Source organism: Daphnia carinata, chromosome 6, assembly GCF_022539665.2.
Source record: "Daphnia carinata strain CSIRO-1 chromosome 6, CSIRO_AGI_Dcar_HiC_V3, whole genome shotgun sequence".
Lineage (NCBI taxonomy): Eukaryota > Metazoa > Arthropoda > Branchiopoda > Diplostraca > Daphniidae > Daphnia > Daphnia carinata.
Window position 1 is genome coordinate 10,077,636 of NC_081336.1, and position 11,426 is coordinate 10,089,061.

General features: G+C 42.6%; 2 protein-coding genes and 1 long non-coding RNA gene across 3 annotated transcripts; 2 read left to right on the forward strand and 1 right to left on the reverse strand.

Annotated features, from left to right (window-relative positions):
* Nucleotides 1-826: 826 nt before the first annotated feature.
* On the reverse strand, nt 827-2,979 carry LOC130685685 (ER degradation-enhancing alpha-mannosidase-like protein 2). Its single transcript, XM_057509087.2, has 4 exons — nt 2,504-2,979; nt 2,283-2,445; nt 1,460-2,227; nt 827-1,400 (listed from the first exon to the last, which is right to left on the reverse strand). Exons 1-4 carry the CDS (start codon nt 2,883-2,885, stop codon nt 932-934), a joined length of 1,782 nt encoding a protein of 593 aa, XP_057365070.1. The 5' UTR covers nt 2,886-2,979; the 3' UTR covers nt 827-931.
* Nucleotides 2,980-3,088: 109 nt separating this feature from the next.
* LOC130687435 (proliferation marker protein Ki-67-like) lies at nt 3,089-9,384 on the forward strand. Its single transcript, XM_059495660.1, has 6 exons — nt 3,089-3,315; nt 3,399-3,488; nt 3,556-3,837; nt 3,894-4,186; nt 4,243-6,559; nt 6,977-9,384. The coding sequence occupies exons 2-6, from the start codon at nt 3,407-3,409 to the stop codon at nt 8,992-8,994; spliced, it is 4,992 nt and encodes a 1,663-aa protein (XP_059351643.1). The 5' UTR covers nt 3,089-3,315; nt 3,399-3,406; the 3' UTR covers nt 8,995-9,384.
* Nucleotides 9,385-10,236: 852 nt separating this feature from the next.
* LOC130685972 (uncharacterized) lies at nt 10,237-10,618 on the forward strand. The gene is made up of 3 exons (XR_008999772.2): nt 10,237-10,281; nt 10,364-10,477; nt 10,533-10,618. It is a non-coding gene; the product is annotated as an uncharacterized LOC130685972 (long non-coding RNA).
* Nucleotides 10,619-11,426: the final 808 nt, after the last annotated feature.

The following is an 11,426-nucleotide window of genomic DNA, read 5'->3' on the forward strand; positions in this document are numbered from 1 at the left end:
CAGCTATTTATTTGTCGTGGTGCACTTGTTGATTAAAATTTTTTATTTTTATTTAGTATGAACTATTAATTTAGTTGACTGAAATGTCGTGGGAAAACGGATTATTCAGACCTGGATTTCCCAAAACCGAATCATTTGAAAACCCATACAACACACATAGATTAGTAGGAGATTTCACACCGTTCTACATTACAATTGCTGTCTGCACAATTGTGTTTGCCATCATACTGATCCTGAATATAGCCTGCTGTTGTTCAGAGCGCCACAAGCGCTATTGGCAGGATCCTCATACAGGCAATCGTTGGATTTTCTCAATTTGGGTTACCTCACCGAAATACCAACCACCGCTTGACGTATAATCAGTAGGTACTGCCACCTTGTTTATTTTTAGCTTAAAATCAAATTACCCAGCATTTTTTATAATTTTTTTTAGCAAACAAACAGTAAGCAGCTCCGTGCTTCAGAATGTTTCACATTTATTGGCCAGCGTTGGCAGCATTGGCCTTATTTGTTGTTATCATTATTGTACTGGTTCTCCGTTTCTCTGACAAGTGGTGTGGCGCTAGACACACCACTATACCTTCTGTTCGAGAATATGAATCAACAGAAGACATGGAAATGGTTGCTTATGATCATAGTGTCCACACAGAGAAAGAATTTTCAGTGTAAGGTTAGGTTCTCTCTTCACTAGTAATGTAGCTACATTCCATACTGAATCCGTCCATGATGCCTTTTCATCTTTTGACCTTCCTAAGAGGATCATTTTAAACTTTCTTTTTGCCTGTAACGTCCTATTGACGAATCTCAACAATACAAATTTTGGACATTTATCTTTTTTTTTTTGTAAGTCTATCAACCTTTTTTATTGTTTCAACAACAATCTTTGGTCCAGGAAAAAATGTACAAGTAATCTTTAGTACAAAGTTTACACTTAGATATCGCAAATTTCGCCACCAACACAGAGCGTCTGCATGAAAGAAGCAGCCTCGCAAGTCATCAACGAAAAATTTGAAGATTTTCTGCGTTTTCCTGTCCACGATTTAGAGGCAGACAACGACGCTGGACATCGGAGAGGATGTTTCACCCACAAAAAGGACTGCCACGCAGGTTTTTTGCAAGTTTCGATGGCAGGGGAAGACAGAAAAGATGAAACATCATCATTAAAATCCAACGAGCTAGTTTCAGGTGAATCTTTCGGAAACCAGACTTTTTGCCAAATATCTCGCTCAGTCGGTCCGTGACAACAGTCCAAAGCTCCAGCATCCATAGGGTGGGCTTCGGTATTGAAAATATACGCTCCTGTGTCAAGCATGCAGGATCGCGAAGCCACTCGATGAGGTTTGCCAGACAGCCCGTCGCCATGGATAAAGTTTTCAGGATCAAAAAGCAGGAACAAGTATCTATTGCGAACAAGCATTAAAATTTAAATGTAAATGTGTTATACCCTTAAATTAAATACTTGGTTGTTTCTGCTAGGAAAAAAGATTCCATACGATCTTCTAGACGATGATCACGAGTGTCTTTAACGGTTGCATAACCGCATGGCGTCCGTGTGCTGTGCTGGATGGCTCGAAGAACATCCTCGCCCATGGCCAGCAAATTCTTATCCATCGTTGCACGGTAGAGAAACATGAGTGACTCGATAAATTCAGGTCTGAGAGGGTAACCTTCTCTATGGGCACGGACATCTCGCTGTTGAACATCGTACATCTCTGGAACAAAGCCGATATGTTTAAGCACTTGGTGATAGTTGAGGATAGACTTCATGGCATCTGAATTCTTTCCTATCGTGCTGAGTACTCCCGGCCAGTAGGCTTCTAAATTCTGGAAGACGGGCAAAGAAACGGTGCCTTTGGACATGGTGACCCAAAAGTACCAATCATCCTTGCGCATGTAACGTTCGATGCCATCAAGATGATGCCAAAACATTTCCATCAGCTCTGGCCGGCCAAGGAGTGCTGAGCCTTTGACAAGGTATTCATAATATGAATCAATGGCAGCTCCAATTCCAGCGTCTGTGGCAATCCATTGACCAGTTTCGACATTGATATGATTACCAACCAAATCGATGCCAGACCGGTGTTCCCACAAAGCTTTTAGAGCTCTCATGGCTGCGGCTTCATACTCGGGATTTTGTGTCAACCTCGACAGCACTCCAAATTCAATGATGAAGGTCCCAACACCTGCTGTGCATGTAACTGGTGTTTCATTTGGAGGTACGCCATGCCTATGAATAAGTTGAATTCAGTTCCATGTACAATTGAATAGTAATTTCGTGTTACCTAAGATTGACAGTCCCGTATGGCATTCCCGTAGAAGAATTAAATGCAGGCAAAAGTCTCTTAGCTACATCTTCTGCCAACCTGAGAAGGGGACCATTGCAAGGCCATCCTGGCTCTAAATTAATTCCTGTTTTATGGCTGAGTAAATGAGCACTAAGCAATCCTGAATAGATAAGAAAAATACGTTTACCAAGTTAAACAGAAAATTTGAATAAAACTACCTCCAACAATTCTAATATTTGTTTCAAAAACAGAAACATTGATATCAGAATCAAAACTCAGTTCACTAAGAACATTAACAACACGTCTGAACTCTGTGTGGTTGCCTAAAACGGCAAGCGTGGAGAGGGCATCAATCAACGTCAACGAGTAGCTTCCCCAAGTATCAACACCTCTGCAAGTTAAGGGTTGTAGCTCATCAAGGGGGTAGGCATAGTTTAGGTAACCATTATATGCATGATAAAATAGTTCGCGCACTTCAGCTCTCAAATCCGACAGGTGTTCCTCTGTGTAATAGGTTTCTGGAACAATAGGTCTTTGGCCACTAACGCTACCCAAGTCCCACCAGGCCAGGATGAAACATAATGTGAACCAGTATCTCATTTGATTAAGCAACTAAAGGGAATTGGAATGATTACTGTGGTTATTTATTTCATTTTGTTTATCCACTACCATTCACGTGTTGACAGCTCACTGAGATACGTCGAGCCATCTTGCGGTGGTTATCGTAAATTTGTATTAGAGACGATAGATGGCGTAGCGAGAGTTTTTCGAATTTGGCGCGTTCATCGCAGTAAGAGTTGTGCTTCGCCATTGTTGGTGAAAACGGTGAATTGGTGGCATGATTTACACACACGCGTACACACAAGTTTAAGACCCCGCCGGTTTTTCATAAGATTGTTTACCCATTAAATGCATCGTCGCGTTTGGTGTTTCTTTTGGAATTTGATTTTGCTTGAAGAGTTACGTGTCAGATTAGAAAATCTGGGATATCTTTCAGAGTGTTGAAACAAAAACCTCCGACAACGCCAAGGTGAGTAGATTGAAAACTTGGCGTGTGGCAGTGTGCAATATCAGTCTTTCTTATGTGGTAATGATGTAAACTTGTTGAAGCAGATTAAACTATGGCTGACTTATCAGTTAAGCTTCCGAAGCCAAAATATGGTCAAGTAGTGGTTTTGCAAAAAAATGGTGATGAGCCAAGAGGTAAGCCTTTTAAAATTTTTTTTTGCTTGTCACTTGGCAAACTTTGATGAACCTCTTGTTCCGTCAGGTCATGGTTTTCCCCTTATATCAACTAGCTGTGTGGTTGGTCGGAGTACGGCAGCTGATATACGAATCTCTTCTGCTGACGTCAGCCTCACACATTGCATATTCAAGATTGATGAAGCTTCTGGAGAGGCATCTTTAGAAGTTCATGGAAATGAAACACAAGTTAATGGAACCGTTGTTGACCCTGTCAATACCATCAAACTCAATCACAAAGACGTTATTTTAATTGGTGGAAGGAAATTGCGGTTTGAATATTTACCTCCCGATTACAAACCATTGCCAAGTAATTTTTTTAGAATCAAGTGTTTAAGAAAAATATTACATTTCTTTGTTTGTTAGGTAAACCAATATCAGGAGTTTCGTCTGATTCGTTTAATGCCGAAGTTGTAGATATAGAAGAAAATGGTGATGTTGCTGATTGCAACACAGAAAAAGAAGAAGAAGTTTTGCCAGAAGTGCTTAGTACTCCAGCCACCAAACGTGTATCGTTCGGTCCTTATCTCAGTCCCGAACAGTTTGACAAATCTCTCCCGCCGGCTACTCCCATTAAAAAAGGCTCCACTCCTCGGCGTTCTACTCGTTATTCTGGATTGAAATTTACAAGATCAGTGATTGATCCACTGGTCGAAGAGGTAATATATAAAATGTATTTCTTGCGAGCTTAAAAGTAACTCAAATGTCTTAACAGGATGCCACCATAGAGTCCCCATCAAAAGAAGAGCCAGCCATCCATAATAAAGAATGTATTGATGAAACAATCATTTCGGAAGATGCAGATGTTTCTAGTTTGGCACCATCCAGCGAGACTGCCATTGTGGACAGTAGTCCATCCTTAGGGATAGGTGCTGAATTTCCTGAACTTTCAAACCCTAGCAATTTGGAAATGTCAGTTGATGCCATGTCAACCTTGTCGGACGTATCAAATATTGCCGCCGTTCCATCAGAATGTTGTTCATTCCTTGACGAACCCATTGAAGAAGACGAATTTGGCCCTGAAGTTGTTGAACAAGAGGAAGAATCTCTTACACAAATGGAAGACACTTCATTATTTTCTGAAGACCTCATCGGAGTGGAAATTCCAGTTTCGGCCATGACGACGTCACGTTTAACAAACGGCACTGAATTGCTACGATCATTCACGACATCGTCTTTAACAGAGAACATGGGCGATGAAGAGGAAGGCATTACTCTGTCCCCGGAAGATATGTCATCAGTGAAAAATGGCTCAATCATCGATTCTACTGCTGCATTGGAAGTACAGGAGACGCCAGTTCCTGTGAAAACGAAAGAGGCTCAATCTCCTCAAGTTGATGTTGGAGAAGCCCAGCATCTAGTGGAGACAGAGAAACTCATTCCAGTCACACCTGTCGATGATATTAAATTGCCCGAGGCTGTTGATTTTGAAGATGTAGCGAACATAGTTGAGACATCAGCAGCTGTCGTGGTTGAAAGAGTGGAACAAATCGATATTATTAATATCAATGCCGCTGGAGAAAAAGCGATGGAGACTCCTGAATCTTCTCCGGCTAAGACTCCAATTCAAAGTCCAGTTTCCGACACGCCAAAAGCTGATGATGTCATTTCAAAGGCAGTTGACACGTTAACTGAAAGTCCTAAATTGGAAGGAGTTGCACGTCTTCTCGAAACCCCCAAATCAACACGTACGACCGTCAGTTCTGTTGGTAAAACACCTCAAGCCGACTATACTGATGTACGAGGTGTCAAGAAGCTTCTCCAAACGCCCAAACCTCCACCGAACACACCTAAAGCTGATTACAGGGATGTCAGAGGAGTCAAAAGACTTTTGGCTACACCTAAAGCAGCTCCTAGCACGCCAGTAGCTGACTACACCGATGTGGAAGGTGTCGATCTTCTCATGAAGACCCCCAAAGATGTTGTTCCTCAAACTAGCGAAGAAATTAAGATTTCTGAACCTGAAAAAATGGCCGAAACGGAGGAATCGAAACCCGTTCCAGAAACGACCAAGGAAATTATTGGCGATGAAAAGGATATGGAAGAAACGCCTTCAGAGGACAAAGCTGTTGAGAAATTAGCAAGTGACGTAAAAGAAAGGAATGAAACGATTGAAATCGTGAGCGAAAGTAAATCAGATGAAAAATTGCAAGAGAAAAGTGAAGTAGAAGAGGAATCGGCCACAGCTTCAAAACGAGGTCGCAGAGCTGTGCCAATTAAAACGGACTATGTTAGTGGAGTCAAACGAACTTTGAGGATCCCGAGAGTTCCTGGAACACCTAAAGCAGATTATACGAACGTGGAAGGCATTGATCTTTTGATGAAAACACCGAAACCAAAAGAAATTCCATCTCAAATTATCGAGGAAGAAAAACATGAGACTCTATCTGAACAAGCAGCCGATAATGTCGTCATGGAATCAACATCTGAGACGCCATTAAAGTCTGTCGAATCCATAAAAGAAACCAAAGAAGACGCTTCAGTAAATGAAGAAAAGAACGAAGAAGTTATCCCTAAAATTGATGAGCAAGAAACAAAAGAAACTGAAGTTCCTCTTCCACGTCGAGGACGTCGAGCTGCTGCGGCAAACACGCCCAAAGCGGATTACAGAGATGTCAGTGGAGTCAAACGGCTGTTGAAAACTCCTAAAGCTGCACCTGGTACCCCCAAGGCTGATTATTGCGATGTGGAAGGTGTTGCTCTTTTGATGAAAACACCGAAAGATCCTCTTCCCCAGAAGGATGTTGATGTTGCTGAAGGATTAACAGAGGACGTTGTGGAGGAAGTTCCTCTGCAATCAGGCGAAACAATTGTAGAGACGATTAATGCGGACGTGGTTGATGAAAGTAAAGCCACTACCGATGAACAAGAAAAAGAAGCTCCTCTTCCACGTCGAGGACGTCGAGTTGCTGCTGCTAAAACGCCAAACACACCCAAAGCAGATTACAGAGATGTCAGTGGAGTCAAACGGCTTTTGAAGACTCCTAAAGCGGCACCTGATACTCCTAAAGCTGATTATTCAGATGTGGAAGGTGTTGATCTTCTGATGAAAACACCAAAGATCGTCGATAAAGAAGACAAGGATGTTGATGTTTCTGAAGGATTAACCGAGAAAGATGTTGAGGAATCAACATCAGAAGCTCATCTGGTATCTTAACGAAACAGGTGGGTTGTAGAAATTGATTTTGATATTCAATTGATAATAATTATTATTGATATTGATGTAGAGACCGTCATAATGAAGGAGGACGTGGCTTCGAGTGTTGATGAAAGTAAAACAATTACTGATGAACAAGAAGAAGCTCCTCTTCCACGTCGAGGACGTCGAGCTGCCAAGACTCCAAATACGCCCAAAGCGGATTATAGAGATGTCAGTGGAGTCAAACGACTTTTGAAAACTCCCAAAGCTGCACCTGACACCCCCAAAGCAGATTATTCCGATGTGGAAGGTGTTGATCTTTTGATGAAAACACCGAAAGATCCTGTTTCTCAAACCATCGAAGAAGAAAAACATGAGACCGTGTCCGAATCAACAGCCGAGGCATCGCAGGAATCCGCAGAAACAAAAGAAAAGGTCGTGAACACGATCAGCGAAAGTTCTGAAGAAAGCACAGTCGTTGACCAACAAACTAATCAAGTCGAAGAGACTGAAATTGAGAAAGAAACGACTCCTCCACGTCGAGGTCGTCGTCTTGCTAAAACAAACACTCCCAAAGCGGATTACAGAGATGTTGGTGGAATGAAGCGGCTTTTGAAAACTCCCAAAGCTGCACCGGCTACTCCCAAAGCTGATTATTCTGATGTGGATGGCATTGACCTTCTCATGAAAACACCTAAAGTGAGTGAAGAGTGTGTTGAAGCTGTTACGGAAGAATCAACAACTGAATCTTCAGTGGAAGCCATTGAAACGATTGTCAATAAGGAGGATGTCGTTGCAGCACAAGTTGAAGAACAACAGCCGACCCAAGTTGAAGGAACTGAAGAGGTTGATGCTAAAAAACAAGTGGCTCCTCCACGTCGAGGTCGTAAACCTGCTGCTGCTAAAACAAACACGTCCAAAGCTGATGATAAGGACGCGAAGGAAGTCCAGCAGCCATCGAAGACTCTGACAGCAGCTGACGTGAAAGATGCTGATGTTCTAACATCCGAACAGGAAAAGGTCGAGGAAGTTCCTGTTCCAGAAGGATCACCTGAGGATCCAGTTGAGGAAGCAACACCTGCAGTAGAGGCTAACGAAAAATCGAACGAAGATGAAACTAAAAGAGAGGAAGTTGCTGAACCCCAGTCGAATGTGGAACAAGATCCTGAAGAGGTTGAAAAAGAGGCCACTCCTCCCCGACGAGGTCGTCGAGCTGTTCCGAAAAGCAATACTCCAAAACCGACTGGACGCACGAAACGGAAGCAACCTTCATCAGATTCCGACAGCCAACCGGAATCGAATGGAACTGTTCCATCTGGCAGCGAAAAAGAAGAGCAAGTCGTTGAGGAAAAGGCCAAACCTTTAGCCAAAATCAGCACTCCAAAACGAAGTCGCAGAACCCCATCGATCAAAGTAGAAACTCCAAAGGCAGTTCGATCGATGCGAGGCAAACGGCCATCCGAATCGGACAGTACCCAGTCAGAGGAGGTCGAGAGCCGGCCGTTGCGTTCCAAAAGGAGAATAGAAGAGCAATTGACGTTGTCTCCTGTTGTCCGACTGCAACGCATCGACGTCGATCCAACCACGACGGCCAAAGTGGCCCGCAAAAGGGCCTCTGTGTCAAGCGGGGAAGAGTGGGGCGTACCCGAGGAAGTCAAACCGGTTCGACGTGCCCGAGGACGTCCACCCAAAGTTGCAAAAAGCAAAACGGTGGAAGAATACACTGCGACGCACAAAGCTGATGAATCAATCTCGTCTGAAGATGATGAAGTGACGAAGAAAACAACACGTCGAGGTGCTGTCAAACGTGTTCCAGAAGCGCCGGAAGGCAAAAGACGTCGTGGTGAGGCGAAAGTTAGTAAACCCGTTGCTGCTGGATTGGATGATGTGGAAATGTTACACGAAGGTAAAGGACATGCTGCAGACATTCACGCCAATCACGTGCCGGATGAAGCGGATGGATCGCCAGTTACATCCGTTAAAAGTGGAAGGCCTACTCGGGCAAAGGGCTCACTCAAAGTTCATTTTGACGTGGCCGAAACGGTGAATTCGCCGGTTAGATCCACTCGTTCGGCGAAGAAAGTCTCTGTCCAGCTGGAACGTGACCCTGACATTGAAACGTTGGCCGCTACAGCCAAAGAAGAGGAAGAGAAAGCACCGGCCGCTAAACGTTCAAGACAAAAGAAAGGCCCGGCTGAATCTCCGGCCGTGCCGGCCACGAAACGGACACGTGGTGGCAAGAAAACAACTAGCGAACCTGAACTTGTTAAGGAGGATACCTCACCACCACCACCTCCGCGACGTACTCGACGTACTAGAAACATCTAACAGCAAGACCCATTAATGAATTACTTATTTTATTTTTCTTTTGTTTAACCCATAATTTTTTACCCATTGAAATAATTTGTTCACATATCGGATTCTATCTCTGCTTTTTGGGTTCACTTCTGTACCTCTTTCCCCAAGTTGTTGTACCTCATTACGCGTTCCTATCCATGCGTTTGAGGCTCAACTTGATTATAATTTTTGTGTCCAATTTTTCATTCTGAGCGACGCCCAAATAATTTTGAAGAAATACAGATTTTGGTACGGTTTGGTTAAGTATTTCACAATTGGCACGAATTTATGTGTGTGTGTTAATGATGTTGGTGGACCTATTGCACGAGAGCCGCAACATGAATTTATCTTTCCCAACAATACAAAACTTACCATTGTAAACCCGAAAGACAAACAGCCATCTCAGTAAAAATTTATTTCAGTAAAATTTCAACAACGAAGATTTGATGGCGGTTCAAACCGGTTATGCCCAGTTGCAAACCGAAAACCAAACCGCAGTCAAAATGGCTAAACTGAACCGACGGTTTGCCCCGATCAAAAACGATCGGGGCAGAGCCCTAGTCTTAATTCGCCTCCCATTTTGAAATGTGTTGCAACGCTGCTTGAGTTTTGTGAACCGGCATCAGTCGCCATTTTCTAGTTCTTTGTCGTGTGCGAGACTGGTGGCGTGCAAATGACGCGCGAAATATTGGACACATGAGGCAGCAATGGTAAAGTAATATTTGACTTAATTAGAATTTTAATTTGAGGATACCTAATATTTGAAATTCCTTTTCAAATGACAAAATGAATGGTACGTTATTAAGAAGAAACTATGAGAAGTAATTCTTTTTATGCAGAGTCCTTGTATTTTTTCTTCTAAATTTTAGAGAATATCACAAGTTGTGAACAAGACTTCGTGGTGCCTTGGCCCTCGTTCTCTCATCTCCATGCCAGATGGCCCTTAAGAAGGATCATAGATGTATGGTAATATTATTTTTCCACATTCCACTATTACATTATTCATTGCCAATATTTTTATCTTATACCATGAACACAAGAAGAGTTTATCTGTTTGCTACCATTGACGGTAACTCGTGTCCTGAAAAGTAAGCACGACAGGCACATTGTGATAATGGCAATATTCTTGCTTTTTAAAAAAGGCATCAAGCCAAACTGCTCATTCATGCAGTCAGGTTTTGTCCTTTTTTCAAAATGAGAATTAGTGAAATATACAAAGCTTGTCATTTCATTTCAGGATTGTGGATACAAACATTATGGTTCTAGCGGTTTCCTTAGGTAGGCAAGTCGTTCAGTAATGCTTGGTGTTACAACTGTTTTTTAATCGTTTAACTTGCTTTTGTATCGTTGGACCCCACAGTCCATGGCAGAAACAAATAGGGACAGAAAATTCCATCTTCATCACTTACAGAAGAAAAGGCATATTTTTAGATTGGCTTAATTGATCTACTTTTTTTCTGTTCGGGGTCACAAAGTAAGTGTTTTCTTGCATTTGTAGTGTGATTACTTTAATATGGTTTCACCCCTAGTGTCATGAAGCTGGCCACACCTCGAAAGGCTGCCTAGATCTATTCAGTGAATTGAAAGAAAGTTGGAAAGCAGCATGAGCAATACATTCCGGAAGCTGTGACATGCATGGAAAAGGAACTGTTTAAGGGCATGGTCTTTGGCTATCTTTATATTCATTGATTAAGTCATCTAAAATTTAACATTTTTCATGCAGGTGGCGTACTTGGAACGGTTTTGAACATTGTTAGAACAAGGTGTTGCTGCTGCTTCTCATGCCATGGAGTAAAAGCAAGAAGTTGTAATTGTCGCACCCACTCGTGAATTGGCCATTCAAATTCACCGCGTGGCGTGTAAATTCTCCTACAGTTCGATTTTAAAGTCTGTGCTTATATGTGGAGGAATTGTCACCAGCTATCAGCGATGAAATATTCAAGCTGAGTGTAATATTGTTGTCGCGACCGCGGTGCGATTGATCGATTTCCTTAATCGTGGAGTATTTGTCTTCTCGGGGGTCAGGTTTAAAATTTTGGACGAAGCTGATCTAAATCATTTGGGCATTAAGCATACTTGGTTTTGAACAACACCAGAAAAAGACGATCAGGAAACTCAGGTAATGCCAAAAGCTCTGCTAGCTAGGGCTAAAAGATATATTGCATAGATCAAATGAAAGATGGTTGCTCAAGTACGCAGTGACAGAAAGTTCCGAGATGGCAGTCCTTACTAAATCGCCAATATGTTCCGGTATCTTACAGTTTTGGACCAACAGTTGCTCTACTAAATGTGTTTGCGCTATCAAATACCGGGGCGTAATGGCGGTTTCGTATTGAACAGCGGCTATAGAACTTGACATGCCGAGAAAAAATGCTGTGCAAATCGTTCCCAGTTTGAACGGGAGCGCCAAAAAGTGAGGTAAA